Consider the following 14,861-nt stretch of genomic DNA (forward strand, 5'->3'; position numbering starts at 1 on the left):
CACAGGGAGTAAGGATTACTAACAATTCTTGCACACACTGGATTAGTTAATATGGATGATGAGGTTTACAGAGACAGTCAAGGAAGAGAGACTCCATCTGTAAAGAGAAATGTAAAGAAGGGAAAGTACAGAAGAAAAGACAGGGTTGGGCATCAGCTTCATTCCAAGTGATTTCAACTTTTAAATTATGTTGTCAGTGGGAATCTTTGCAACACTGACAGTGGGTAAGACTCTCCAGCACCCTTATCACAAAAGTCAGCCCAGGCTTCAACTTAATTCACAGCAAATATGCAAAAATGTAGATTGTCATCTTCCTAATTCAGGCTAAACAGTCATTTTGCTAAAACTAAAAGGCTCTACTTGTCATCTTAATAAAGCCCCAATTACTGTAACTATGTTGACTTAACCAGTCTGTTAATGTCACATCAAGGCATGACTCACTGACAGGCATGTATTAAATTGTCAATTGTGTTTAGACTCTATCCAAAAAACTTAAAACTCTCTCAGTCAAGAGAGATATAACTGGTTTTGTACTTCATACTGGCTGCCCTTAAACTATAGCCTTCCAAGAGATATAAACATTTAAAAAAATAATAAAAAAAAAAATCTTTCAATTGGTCTTCACCACAGAACCAGCCACAGCACTTAAAGCTTGAGCCTCAACCAGGAGTGCTCAAGAGAAGCTCAAGTGCCAATTCTGTTGGATTTGTGCCTCTGAAGTGTGCTGTGCTAATGTTCACTGCTCTTTCTGTCAATCTTCTTAGGAGCCAGCAGGGAATTAAAGTGAACAATAGGCTACTGAAAGCCCTGAATTCCCACCAATTACAAATCCACATGTGATGTTGTCTCACCCTTGGAAGGTTTCCCCCTTTGGAGGGCCCTGCACTGGTGGATGCTGTTTTTCTACATCTGGGGGAAGCACTGTTCAGCTCCTTAGCAGGTTCAGCTTCTCTCCTTATAAACTATGGGGAAACACACTTTGAAATCTCATCATTTCTATTTCTCAGCCTCCTGCCTACTGCAAAAAAAACCTCAAAAAACCCCCACCTCTCCTATACACTGGACAGCATTCCTGAGCTATGTGGATGCAGGCAGCTGTTTACCACCTTCTCACACTCCTACCAGAACAGAATCATCAGATTGCAGAGCCAAGCTGAGCAGGGAGCTCAGCCTTAAGCTGTTGTTGTTACAGACATAATAGACTGTTGCCTCTTGTATTCAAGAAGTTGGCATTTAGATATACATTCAATTCCCATTTCCCCTGCTTTCAAAATGAGAGGCTGGGGTTGCTGAGGCAGGATGCTAATCAGTGCTGTACTAGACTTGCCAAGCATACTATTAACTTAAGCAGATTGTTACTGCAGTGTTGTTTTTTGGGGTGTTTTTTTTTCTTTAAATCAACTAATTTAACTGAGCAGCACTCTGGTAAAATCAGCAGCTCAGCCTGCAGTGACAGGTTGTGCCATCAGCTACTCCAAAACCATGGTGACAGAGACAACCTGTCCCAGTTCTGGCTCAAGCAGGGGTCAAACACAAGGAGAGGAAGGATCTGACTGCTCTTGGAGCCTTAAACACATCACTGAGATAAGGGAGAAGTGAAAAGGCTCAAACTGGAGAACCATGCATCTTTGGGTCTACAGGTCTGGCCTCAGTTCATCTAACTCCTTGAGAAAACATGGGAAAGGAGCAGCACTGGCAGGAAAGCCCTTCTAGCCAAACATGCTGTAATACCATGCACACATCAAGCCAGCACAGCTATCCAGCAGGATGCCAAGTGCTGAATAATTGGATGCTCTGAATTCACCTAACATTGGTTTTGGCCAATTTCTGTACATAGAGAGGAGGATGGAAAAGGCTCTGCACAGTCAGAGTACCACAGCTGCATCCACAAAAAGCTTGGGGGAAAAAAACCCACAACCAGAGAATAATTCTCAAGTTAAACCTATGACAGGATGACTTTTGTTGCCCCAAGGATGTTACATTTGCTGTTGTGCAAGTCTAAACTGTAAAAGATTGACTCTCAAGAAGTTTCATGAATGAAAGTCTTGCAGACTTTGGAAAAAAAAAAAAGTCTTAGGAACCAGACATGCTATTGTTAGGAGCAGAGAAAGAGACAAATTGTAAAAGTCAGACTACATAAATGATTGCAATGGACAAAAATATCAAGCTGAAGAGGTTAGCAGAACAGACAGGATTTGAAATAAGTCTCCGCTTCATAAGTTGCTGGGAGCCCAGTTTGTGCCCCATGGAGAGCAAGCTTCTTACCAAATTTAACTCTTCATTCTGTCTTACTGCTTCAGAATATGAATCATCAAGTTTTTTCTGCAATTCAGTCAACAGATCTTTGAGCTGAAATGAAGTTTAGAGTTTTAGGATTTGTCTCCTTAGGATGCCCACTTTTCTTCTGCTCAGTTATTAGTGTGGTGCTCTACCCTAAGGTCACAAGCATACAAACCCCTCAGCCACAGGGGCTAAGCATTAGGTTAGTTTGCCAGCCAACTGGTAGCCAAAAAAAACAGAACAAGAACAATTTGGTTAATTGTGTTTACCTCTCTGACTTCTGAAACATAAGTAGATCGTTCTATTTCTGCCTTTTCTAGTTCACTTTCCAAATGTTCTCTCTCTTTTTTAAGCTAGAAACAGAAAATCAGAGTTAAAACAGATGTTTTCAGTGCCTTCTTGCAGTATCATTTTCTTATTATTGGCTATTAATTTCTATCAAATACTCAGTGACATTTAGAGAGCATTTCAAATCCAGCAATTGCACAGCACGGATTTAAACTGTTTACATTTTAAAAAGGTAACAAGAAAAAAAAAAAAAAATCAAGCCCAAGATTGACAACAAGCAGTAAACTGCTCAGTCACACAAGGAAAGAGCCCTGGTGGGTGAGTACAGAAGTGAAAAATAGGACAATGTGCAGTACCCAGCTTTTCTGTTTCTTAAAAACACCACCCAAAAGATCCAGTTGAAACTGTCACACAGACTGCACTACTTGCAAGAGAGAAGTCCTAGCAAAGTTCAGACTTAAAGCATAAGCCTAAATCACACTAAGTAATAGAAAGCTTTAAAGAAGAAAAACAAACCAAAAAAACACCTGTACATACAGTTTCAACTTCTTTGATTTCTTCCTTTAACCTCTCTACCTCGTGCTCCAAAGAAACGACTGAAGAACGCATCTGCAGTTTGCAAGAAAAATAAAAATACATCATTTAGTTGGGTTAGGCCAAGCCAAACTCTTCATACACAGAGCTGTGCTTCTGTGATTTAAAAATACTAAGGATGAAACCACAGGGTTTGAGAATATACTAAGATGCTTGCTCAAATAATTCCATGTACTGAGTCTCCAGAGCACTTTCCCCACCTTGTCCCAATATAAGAAACAGTGACAGAGCCCAGGTGCCCAAAAAATCTGGAATATAACAACCAAGCCACTTGTCCATTATCCATGGTAAGGGAATATCTTTCCTAGAGAGTGAAGACTGTCTCTATCCATGTAGAAGTAGCCAAATCCAGCACATTTAGCCTTATTTAGGTTGTGTAAGTGCAACAGATGGCTGCACATCCATAGATCAAGCTCTTGCAGCCTTTCATATGCCACTCATACAAGATTTTTATAAATCATCTAACTGTTTGCTTCAGGCTCATAACCCAGCATTCAAATTCACTTTGGAAATAATTTCTTGTGGAAAAAAAAAAAAACAGAAACCAGTTTGACCTACTTTAACTCTAGATTAGGAAAGCAACATAAAAGCCTTTTTTCTTACCACTTCTGCTAGCAACAGTCTTCCTAAAAAGGAAAGCTTTTGCAGGTGATTTCAAGTGTAATTAGTTGATCATGATGGATTAAGTGGTATTTTAACAGCTTCCAAAAAAAATTGTTACAATTATGTGATACTTAAATTTTAGCAGAGTCTGTATCTGCTCACAACTGGACTTTGGAAAACAACAAAAAAAACCAAAACAGGTGCTTAACAGAAATACAATCTGAGCTGCCAGAAACAGAAAAACATATATTCTGAGTACATTAATGGGACACATATACATTCCTGAATCCCTTGGGTTCCTCTCTCATCAGCATTCATGTAACTGTGCCACTTGGCTGCCTCCTGTATCACCTGCAAGGACTGTGACAGACTTGCCATAGTGGTCATAGACCTTATTTATACCTGTGCTGTTCATTTGTCCTTCTGCTCTTAAGAAGGCACCAGAAATAACCAGACACCAACAATTTCTCCACTTTTTAGGTTGTCTTTTTTTTTAAAGAATGCAAAGATGTTCCTCAAAAAAATAAAAATCCCTCTTGGCACGAAACTAAGCATCAGAGCACCAAAAATCCTCTCGTTACAAGAAGGGTAAATTCCTATAATGCTGGCTGCATTTTTCATTCTCTGGTGACATACACATCAAACCAGGCAGCTCCACACCTCCATTCCCAGAGCTCAAACACCCTCTGCCACTTCAAGCAGAAACAGCTTGGCTGCTGCTGCTGCTGCAAAAAAAAGCAGCTCCTCAGAAATACCTGTTTAAGTTCCTTCTGTGATTCCTCAACTTTTATCTTCCATTTGCTTTCCTCTTCTTCCACACTCCTCTGTAGCCTTTGTAAAATCCCCTCCTAAGAAGAAAAGAGGGTTTGAAAGCTTGCAGCAGGAGCAAGGCAGCTCCCAACATCCCAGGGCAGAGGGGAGCGGGCACCCCGCTTACCGTCTCTGCCAGGACTGATTTGTATTTCTCACACTCCAGCTGCAGCAGTATGTGCATTTCCTCAGCTTCCTTCAGCTTCTGCTCCATAGCCTGGCAAAGGAGAAAAAGGACCAAAAGAGTCTCAGATGATGGACTTGAGTCAGCTTTTCATCTCAAAGCACAATGGCACCATTCACACTGCCAGGGCTTTCTTCCCCGACCCCATGTGAAGACAGAATTGCAAGTGCAATGTTCACCTGCAGCTCACACCACTCAATGCCAACCTTTACATGAGTAAACTCAAGACTTACCAGGAAACTAACTAATTAATTGTAAAAGGGACCTTGGATTTTGGATGTTGTGAAAACTTCTACAAGGTCCTTTTCAGAGGTACAAACACGCTTTTGATTTACAAGATGCAAACACCTATGAAACAGTTTTCTTAGTCACCTGCTCACCTACACAACTTCACAACCCAGTGTCAAATTCCTAACATTTTTACCAGAAAATATCCCATGGCACACACAGTGAAGCTGTCCGTGGTTTGCCCTTACCTTGACGTCTTCAGATCCTGATGCTTCTCTCAAATATTCTTTTGCCATCTTCTCAAATCCACATATCCACTCGCTATGGCTCTGCTGGGAAATATCTTCAGTTAAAGCTAAGAATAACCTCAATAAATTTCTCTTCAGGACATTTGCCTCCTCAACTGCAGGCTTAGGGAGCAGTGTTACAATCCCTGAGCTCCCCGGAGCCAGCACACAGCCTGGCAGCACAGCCAGTGGGCAGCAATCCAGGAGCACGAGGTTATTAGGAGTGAGACACAGCTCATGGAGGCTTGGGAGTGCCAAAATAAAACTGGGTGACAGAGGGCCCCCTGCAAGTATCAGGGCTCTACAAGAAGGATTTGAAGACTTAAAGGAATGGGTTTTTTTCCAGAATCCCTGAGCAGCTGAAGTACATACTTGCTACGTAATTCTAGGGACCTCAGTAGAAAGACTGAAACCTTACAGAACCAGTCTTTTTAAAGACTAATTCTAGGTCAGACTAACTTTAGCACACGTGAGAATACTTTTCAATATGAATATTCAAAACCTCTAGATGTTTCAAATCAAATGCAGACCCCATTTTTCCATCCTCACTTCACATTAGTCTAAATCTAAAAACACATCAACCTGCAGACTTCCTCTGCAAACAACTGAAAGTCACCAGGAATATAAAACTGGACATAGGTGGCTTTCAGAAGGAACTTTGGGAACAAAACAAACCCTCCTGAATTGTATTAACTGGCACTGGAAGGGGCAGCCAGCCCTCATCTGCACAGCAGCCAGGGATGATCCATCTCCATCATGCCAGACAGGGAGCAAACACAGAGCAAACCTTATCCACCCCTGCAAATTTACTGTTAGACATAAGATACCACGGGCAGATGAAAGAGATGCTAGAGTAGCAAGGGGAAAAAACAAGATTACAATCTTTATTTTTTGTTTAACATCTTCTTTTTTTGAAGTAACCATCTGCAGCTTTGCCTCTTTGATGCTGGAAGGCGTTACCAGAAGACACTCCCATCCCAACACAAAAACCTTGGAGCTGTGGGGAAAAGTTCTGGACTGCCCAGCATGGTAGGATCAGAACTCCCTGATCCCCAGCCATCAAGTAGGAAAAGCCACTTCTCTTACCATGTTAGAAGGAAGAGAGACTTTAGGAAACAGCTTCTGGAGTAGTTTACGTGTCTCCACCTCGGCAGCTTCCAAATGCTGCTGCTTCTCCTGAAACAAGAGAAGGGCTCAGGTGAAACTGGGCAACCCCACTGACCTGGCAAGAGCCTCTTCTATGCCTACAGCCACTTATTTAACCCAGAAAGTCCTCTTTCTAGGTACTACAGCCTCTAAAACTGACAGTAAATTGCTTTAAAAAATTACTTCAGAATTTGGCCTTCACATTTGTTTGTGCTGAAGTTTTTATTTAATTTTTATCTTAATTTTATCTTCAACCTAGCCTGTTTGTACAGAAATTACACCAGCATTCATTTGTTCACAACACAAAACTTACCCTGTGCCACTCAACTGCCACTCAAGTTGAGTGATCTCAAGAATAAAAGCTGGGTCAATCACCAATTTATTTCTTTTAATCCATACTTTTTTTAAACAATTTTAGGTGGGGGAAGAAAAATCACTTTAAATTAACATGATCACATCAAAACCAGAGAACTGAAGTCAAAATGAAACTGTGTTAATCCACATTTGAACCAGGCCAAGAAAGCAAGACTGTATCTTTTAAATATTACTTTTAAGTAGTCAAAGAGGGACACCCTTACAACCTCCTTCCCCAAGCTTGGATGCAATGGGAAATAATTATTAGAGCTGTGTGACAACCTCCAGGTTTTGTCATTGCTCTGTAAATACAAATACAGAGAGCCAAGGACACCACAGATTTATCATTCCACTCATTTAACATTAAAAGCAGGCCAGCCACAGGATATTTGCTCACTCTGCTTATGGCAGATTGGTTTAATTTAGCCACAGGACACTTGGGGTTCCCATAGAAATTTAAAATGCAGAAAACCCTGTGCAGAAGGCAGCTTTCAGCAAAAATCCTTCATTAATATTAGGGGGGGGGTTGGTTGGTTTGGTTTTTCTTTGCCAGTGTTACTGCTCCTTGCTGCTCTGAGCTCCTCTGCTGCAAGAGATGGGTGGCATTAGTAGGTTGAGATTCAGAGACAGAAACAGACAGGAGACTTTAGGTTGTGAAGCTGGGCTAAGAAGTGTGTTAGTTTTCAGCAGTTTAGGAACCATCAAGAAGTGGCAAATTTGGTGAAGTCATCTGACTGGAAGAGAAAGCAGGCAAGCATTAGCACACAGCAAAAGCAGGTACACAACTCCTCCAAGCCAAGAGCTGAGACATCTCCAAAACACAGAGGCACCAAGCCCAAACCAGAGCTCCTCTGCTTCTAGCTACCTGACTTGGGCCTTTATTTTGACATTTTTTTGTTTTCATTCTGCACAGTGGTAATTAACACCAGATCAGGCACAGAGCAAATACAAGCTTCTTTCAGAGCAATGCACACCCTGTATTATTTTCAGGGTTGGCTCTGACAGTACCTGTCAAGCTTCATATGCTCTCAAGGAGCAAATTCACAGCTGGGGTGACACTATTTTTTCCTGAGAAGTTTCCAGGTTTTTAAATAAGAATTTAGTCCTAGATCTTCACAGGTCCAATAAGTTTATTCAAGCACAGCAAAAGCCCAGTAGGAGAAAGCAGGTTGCTCAGCAGCAGTTTTTATTCTAGTGCTTCCCACAACTCACGACAGCTCTAACAATTATATGCAAACAGAAATCAAAAATCAGCATGCCCACAAACTAAGGATAAAAAAAAAAAAAAACTGAAGACAAGAGGAAGAAGCAGAGGTGAGTGTATGAGTGATCACCCAGAAGAGACAATATTTAAATTGCAGTAAAAGTTAAATGTCTCCATTTCATTTTTAAAAAAAACCAGCTGCAGATCTGCTTCTAGATCAACGCATCGTTTCTAGCAGTTAACATTACAACCTTGGCAGTCTTGTTCACTTTGTCCTGCAGCAATTTTTCAGTTGATGCCAATGCTTCCATTGCTTCCCAGTTTTTCTCCCGAAGGTCCTAATCATTTTTAGAAAGAATGATTTCAGTTCAGCCAATATTCAAAACTGTTTCTGCTTTTACTTCAGAGAGATATTTTGCATGACATTCCACCATTTGCAGTCAAATGCTGGTTTAAAAGGATTTTTGCAAGATGATATACACTAGCAAAAAAAACCCAAGTGTTCATAGAGTTTGAATGAAAAGGAGGAGCAAAAAAATATGCCAATTTCCACCCAACCTGCCCCCTTGTGCCAAAACTGATCCAAGAGTTACTGCAGAGCACATCGCTCCAGCAACCCCACACTTTGACTGCATTTTTAGGAAGGAAGAGGGAAGTTTCCAAAAGTAGTGAGGAACACAGACACCAAAACCACAGAGTACACAGAGTGTTAGGCATGTAGCATTGCAGACCCCAGCATGGCCACCCCAGGTGTAGATGGAGGAGGACACATTGAAGCCCCTGATTTCACAACCATCTTTAGCTGCTGAGATGCTTGGGCTCCAACCCAAACCTACTATGCCAGGGCTGATTTGAGCAGCAGCTCTCTCCACTGTGCCCCAAAAAAAAAAAATAACTGGTATGCTGCTCACCAACCCTCCTGGGAGGTTTGGGGATCTCCCCAGCAGAAAGAAGAGCTCAGATCTGCATGGCAGCACCACCATGCTGAGCTCCTACATCTTTCTTGGCGAGGTCATCAAACGTGTACTCAGGACATCAATGTGCAAGCTCAGTTAGGAGGCTGAGAGCTTTCTTGGGAAAGTTTCTCTAGGAAGGATGGTGGGCCCTGTGGGGGGGAGACTGTGGTGTTTGGGTCTTGGATTTAGGGTTTTTTCCATCCCTCAGAACAATCTGCTTTAGCAAAGGGCTATTTTTGAAAGACTGTATTTTTAGTCTTTAAATTCCCCATGCAGAGTGGCATCCAGATCCTAGCAGGCACCTATGCTGGTTTTACTTTACCCCTTCTCTGCTATCCTAAGGGCTGTTCCACAGGATGTAAAAACAAAACTGGATAACACTGCAGGATGAAAAGCTGGGACCTACAGGTATGGCCTGCCCTTAGCACCACAAAGGGCACTCAGACCTTGCAGTTCCCCAGGAAACAGCCACACGTTCTGCCTTCCCAGCTCATCTGTCTCCCAGGAACACCCAGCCACCTTCCCTCTACTTTACTTCAGCTGTTAAGCAATACTACTTGCTCAAAAGCTCACATTCTTAGTATTTTTGTCATGCATCTTCCTTATATTCTCCCACTCTTAAGCAATAAAGCTTATCACACAGTATGATTGGATTTTGTAAGCTATCAAGTGATAGGTGAACTAAACCACCTTTATTTTAATAAATCACTTCCATATAACTTAAAAAGATGCCATTCTCTTGCCCTGCACAGGTAATTTATTACAAGGAAGCAACTCCACAGCTCTGTGCTGGAAGATAGAATCTTTACTTCCACCCACAAACAACCCGTACTGCACCATCAGCAGCTGCTGTAAAGGAAGGCTCACCCCTTCACCTCCATCTGAATATTAGGATCAGCCACTCTTAGGAATGGGAAGAGCCAGATCTGAGAGCCTTAAGTCAGGGCCTCCTTCCACATCCCCACAAAAAGGCCATATCTCTGCCAGAACCCAAGCTCCTTCATCCTCCCACCCTCCCCCCTCAAACCCCTTCATCTTCCTTTGGTAAAGGACGTGTTTCTGAACCAGGCTTTAATCCAAGCCTGAGAATTTGCTTTAGGATGTGTCTTCCAGCAAATCTCCTCCCTCTAGCACCTCAAAGAGCTGACAGAACTTAGAGCAGCAAAGTAAGATCTGCTTTGTCACTCCCAAGAAAAGGAGTGTCCAGGGGACACAATGCAGCAGTCACCAGTCAGAAACATTTTCTCAGCAGCATGCCCTAGGCATTGAGGAGTGCTGTGCACACAGGTTTGGGTTTGTTAGTTGGGGTTATGAGTGTGGTGTGGGTTTTTTTGAGGGGTGGGAGAAGAATTTCCTTACGTTGTTCTTTTTCCTCTGTTGCTCAAAAGCATTTCTCTGAGAGGCAAGCTCATTTTGGAGACTGGCGATTTCCTTCTCCTTCCCTGCAACCCTGAATTAGCAAAAAGAAGTCAGAAGACATTTCAGAAACTCCAAGTGAAGCACTGACACCCTTTCATATACCTAAACTAACTTCTCTTCCCTTCCAGCAACACGCTCTCTTTGAAAAGCTGCTCTTGCTGACTTGGCAGTACCACAAGCTCCCTACTGCTCTGAGAACTGCAGGCTGCCAGAGCAAAACCCATTGTAAAGCTGTTGTTTGCCTACAACACTCATCTGCACACATTTATCAAGGCCATGGAAAGGCAAAGAGGAGGATAAGTCAGCCAGCCCATGCTGGTACAATGCCACAAAACAGGGGCTGCCTGCTGGATAAAAGCATTCTTTGTTCAAGCACCTAGGCCACGATTTATAAGTCATTTAACTGAGAAAAAAAAAAAAGAATTCAGCCACCCAAAAATGCATGACAGCAGCAAACTGTGTGGCACAGCCTAAATAGGCATGGCATCAGCTTCCACAGAGTTCTTTAGTGTGCTTGAGCACCACAATTTAAGAGATTTCACCTGAGATCTTCCCTGGCACAGGATTTCCAGCAGATGATTTTATAATGTGAACAACCCTCTGCTAAGCAGAAGTTCCAAGAAAAAAACCTTGTCACTTTTGCTTCAAGCACCAACATGAACTTTCCAGACATACAGCTGAGCTGGCAGGCACTTAAAATTCAATCAATCAGGTCTGGCTTACATTGTGGGCACAACATACTGCAAACACTGTCTGCAGAGTCTGCAGGTGAAGGTTGTTAGGGAGAGCAGAATCTCCATGTCCCAACTTTATTAGATAATAAAGGTTTTTTTTTACTGGCCACTTCTCACACACTGATATTGTACATTTGGCATTTATTTCACCTTTTAAATTTCCTGAGCAGTAAGTGAAATGAAGTGCTTATTTATTGCATTCAGCTTCTGGCAGTACTCACACTTGCAGAAGCTCCTCACTTTGGACAGCCAGAGATGCCTACAAATAGATCAGAAATTCATTAGGAGCAGCTCAGCAGCAGAGAGGGATGCAGAGGGCATGATCTGCCTTGTTCACCAGGCATTGCTGCAAGAGTAGAGCAGCTGCAGACCCTTGGGCTTTCAAGGAGTCCTGTCTGGCCTCCTTTGGCCAGGAGACAGGGGTGAAAAGCTAGACAAGAACACAGCAGGAATAACAAAGAGCACAAATATGCAGACTCAAACAATAAAGGGAAAGAGGAACAGCAAGGCAGCAGCCAGAAAAACTGGCTCAGTGCAATTCAACCTTCAGGCTGCTCCTGGGTTTGCATGGTCAGTACAAACACTGGTTTTCCACACAAGCTGTCACCAAGCTCTCTGGCATCACTCAGTAACACAGCAATTGGAAGCAGTACCTGTTTGCAGTTCTCTTGCTTTAATTCTTGAATTTGAACTTTGAAAGACTCATTTTCCTTCTGCATGTCCTGTTGAAGGAAAAAAGGAACAATTCACAGGTATACACATGGATGCACACTCACAATACAGACCCTCCTTACAGCACAAGATGTTTCTACTGAAACTTTACCTGCAATTGTTTTACTTGGCTTGCAATTTCTCTCTCTTTTTCCTCCACCACAGCTTTCAACTTCTTCATTTGTTCTTCTTCCCCTTTCAACCTGCAGAGATGGTTTAGAAAGAAAAAAAGGGTTAAAGTAAGAATTTAGGCCAAAATAAAGGACAGACACTCTAGCTGTGACAGTTTTCAGCAGAAGATAAATATGTTTTGTATGTTAAATATAATAATCAGCCAAAAGGAGTGCACACACACATGAAAAAAAAAACCCCAAAACTATTGCACTGTGGCCCTAAACCAAGAAAACTAAGAAAAACACATGCCAGCTGCAACAACATGAATTACAAACATTCACCTGCTAAAAACCAGCCTGAAGCAAGGTAGTCATTGCACATGCCAAGCAGCAAACACATTTGTGTCAACAGCACTGAGAGCCCAAGTGGGAGAAGAGCCTTTGATCAACCCAGAAAATGCTACAAGGCAGCTGGCTCTGAAGGCACCCACCAGGGACAGTGTCCCAAAGGTGAGGATGCCCCAGGTCCTGGCTCTCCAGGAGCCCTGCTGGGAGGGCAGCATGCTGGAAGAGCTGCAGTGAAGACAGAGCCCATTTTGGCAGGGTCTCCTACAACCTTTCTCTGACTTAGAGCAGCTGACAGAGCAGAGTCAAAACAGAGGAAAGTCTGGCAGCTTTTCTCTATAAAAGAGGAGCTGGAGAATTGGCTGTTGCATCTCAGCCTGAAAATGGCAAACTCTATCTGTTCCTTGCTTTTACCAACACAGGCACTTAAATCCATGGGTTTTTGTTTTTTTTTAAAGTACTCAGCAGAAGGAGAAACTCTCACTAGACACAAGAAGCAGCAGCTATTTCACTAGAGCCCTGGGCAAACATTCATTTTCAGAGTGTGTGAGCACTGCACACCAGGCAGGGACAGCAGGCAAACACAGCTGGCAGCAGAGGTGTTGGCTGCTGTGCAGCCATCAGCACCAGCAGCTTTTGTTTTAGCAAAGCCCATAAAGTTCTTGAAACCAGTTCATAGATTCCAGTAGAAGACAAACACCAGCACTGAATGTATATTATTATCAGGCAGGCACTGAAGAAACTGCTACTAAACATACTCACAGGTTCTCCAGGTCCTGGACTTGGGATGCAGAAGGTATCTGAAAAACAAAGCAATTCCCAAACCTCATTTTGATGGCATTTCAAATTAACAGCAACTCTGCATGAAGAGGGGCACCACACAGCTTGCAAGACAAGTGACAAAGAAATGCCAGAGACTTTGGATCATACATTGCTCCAAAAATATCCAAACATATCCTGGATTTTACAAGCATGGCTTCTACCAAGCATCCAAACCTCACACCAGCAGATTTCCCTCCATTCCACTTTTGCCTTGGGACTTCTGTCTGCCTAGACATCCACCCAAAATCCAAGTGCAACTCAAGTTTCTCCCCATTATCATCCACAAAAATACAAACTGAGCTAGAATACAACCTTACTGGAAAAACCTTCCCATGAAGTCACACCTGGATTCAAGGATATCCAGTCACCTGCTCTCAAGTTCAGTGCAGGAAATGAAAAAGCTCAAATATTCTGACCAGTTTTGCAGCAGGGAAAGGCAGGAAGGAATCCCAGTAAAGCCTGACCACTTCAAGAGGAGCTGCTATGTTCAGTTCCAGCAGGAGCTCCTTCATCTCCACAGCCTTCAGTATGGCAAGGAGACACCTATGACACAGCCATGGTTCTGCTTATGGACTTCCAATCTTTCAGACCACTAAAACTTGTCTTTAAGGACAGTATTATTCAGGGTAAAGAAAAAAACTCTTTGGAACTTTTTATCTGTGTAAAACTTGTTTTGGTTTAGAGTTGAACTAGTGGGCTCTCTGCAGTGTACGCTCCCAGAACACTGAAGCTGGATCAAAAATAACTCTGTAGGTTGAAGCCAAGAAAAAAACCTTTGTGAGAGACAGAGGGTAAAACCAGTATCTTCCAGCACTCCCAAACCACATGAGTGCTTCCTGAGCAACACTCCCAAACCACATCAGCTCTGCAGACCATACCTGTTGGAGCTGCTGCAGGTTCTGTTGTTCCAACTCCTGAATTTTACTGGTTAACTGTGCAATTGTATCCTTCTGACCCTTTGAATAAAAAAAATCATAATAATAGCAAGTTTAAAAGTGTAGATATAGCTTTTATACAGTCAGAAATACTGCAATCAAATTATTTCCCTTTAGAGTATCAGAGGAGCTTACCTGCAGCCATTCTCCTTTCTTAACAATCTCTTTCTCTTTCTCTTCCAATAAGGTCTCCATGGTTTTCACCTGCTTTTCCTTCCCTTTCAACCTGTACCATTAAACACAGACACACAGCATAAACCCTTGCTCTTTTATCCATCTGGGGGAAAAAAAAAAAAAAAAAGCAAACAAAAAACAACAACCCACAACTTATACTTTGCAGCACTCAAGGAAGAAAAGCAGTCTGTGATCAAAGGCACAAACACAATTCACCTACTAAAAATCAATGTGTGAACACTTCCACTTCAGTCTGGCTTATCAGATGCCCTTGATCAATGGTGCTGCTCATTAAGTGAAAAGAGGCAAATTCTGCACTGACATCCACTGCAGGGATTTCACACACACACATGTGCTCTTCTCACCTAAATATATTTCCTCCCTCCTCCCCAGCTTGATACAGAAGGGACTGATGACCATGATGACTTAGTTCTTAACTTACCCACCCAGCTACAGCACTGATATTACCAAATATATTGTCTTTATCCTTCCAGCCTGACAATTTTAACCCTTTTTAGGTTAATTTGGGCTCATAAAGCCATGCAGCACTTTACCTTGTTTGCTGTCTCAGACAGGACAAGGTGTTTAATAAGGACACTTATTAATAAGTTCACTTCATGCAAAGCACAGGCATCAGGCAAGGACATTTTAACTGAAAATAAACTGGAGAAAAG

The 14,861-nt window shown here is 42.4% G+C and overlaps 1 protein-coding gene across 5 annotated transcripts in view; it reads right to left on the reverse strand.

Annotated features, from left to right (window-relative positions):
• KTN1 (kinectin 1) overlaps nt 1-14,861 on the reverse strand; it is a 78,191-nt gene that overhangs the window by 9,247 nt on the left and 54,083 nt on the right. Inside the window, exons 26-40 of one of the 5 annotated variants that reach the window (XM_030452125.1) lie at nt 14,149-14,239; nt 13,957-14,034; nt 13,019-13,056; nt 11,911-12,001; nt 11,741-11,809; nt 11,309-11,346; nt 10,294-10,384; nt 8,230-8,316; nt 6,361-6,450; nt 5,236-5,316; nt 4,703-4,792; nt 4,521-4,613; nt 3,106-3,177; nt 2,550-2,633; nt 2,266-2,349 (exon numbers count right to left, since the gene is read on the reverse strand). In XM_030452125.1, the coding sequence (XP_030307985.1) occupies nt 2,266-2,349; nt 2,550-2,633; nt 3,106-3,177; nt 4,521-4,613; nt 4,703-4,792; nt 5,236-5,316; nt 6,361-6,450; nt 8,230-8,316; nt 10,294-10,384; nt 11,309-11,346; nt 11,741-11,809; nt 11,911-12,001; nt 13,019-13,056; nt 13,957-14,034; nt 14,149-14,239 (1,177 nt within the window). Of the gene's footprint in view, nt 1-2,265; nt 2,350-2,549; nt 2,634-3,105; nt 3,178-4,520; nt 4,614-4,702; nt 4,793-5,235; nt 5,320-6,360; nt 6,451-8,229; nt 8,317-10,293; nt 10,385-11,308; nt 11,347-11,740; nt 11,810-11,910; nt 12,002-13,018; nt 13,057-13,956; nt 14,035-14,148; nt 14,240-14,861 lie in introns of all 5 variants that reach the window. The other 4 variants (XM_030452129.1, XM_030452128.1, XM_030452126.1 and 1 more) reach the window with 4 other exon arrangements.

Source organism: Calypte anna, chromosome 5A, assembly GCF_003957555.1.
Source record: "Calypte anna isolate BGI_N300 chromosome 5A, bCalAnn1_v1.p, whole genome shotgun sequence".
Taxonomy (NCBI): Eukaryota; Metazoa; Chordata; class Aves; order Apodiformes; family Trochilidae; genus Calypte; species Calypte anna.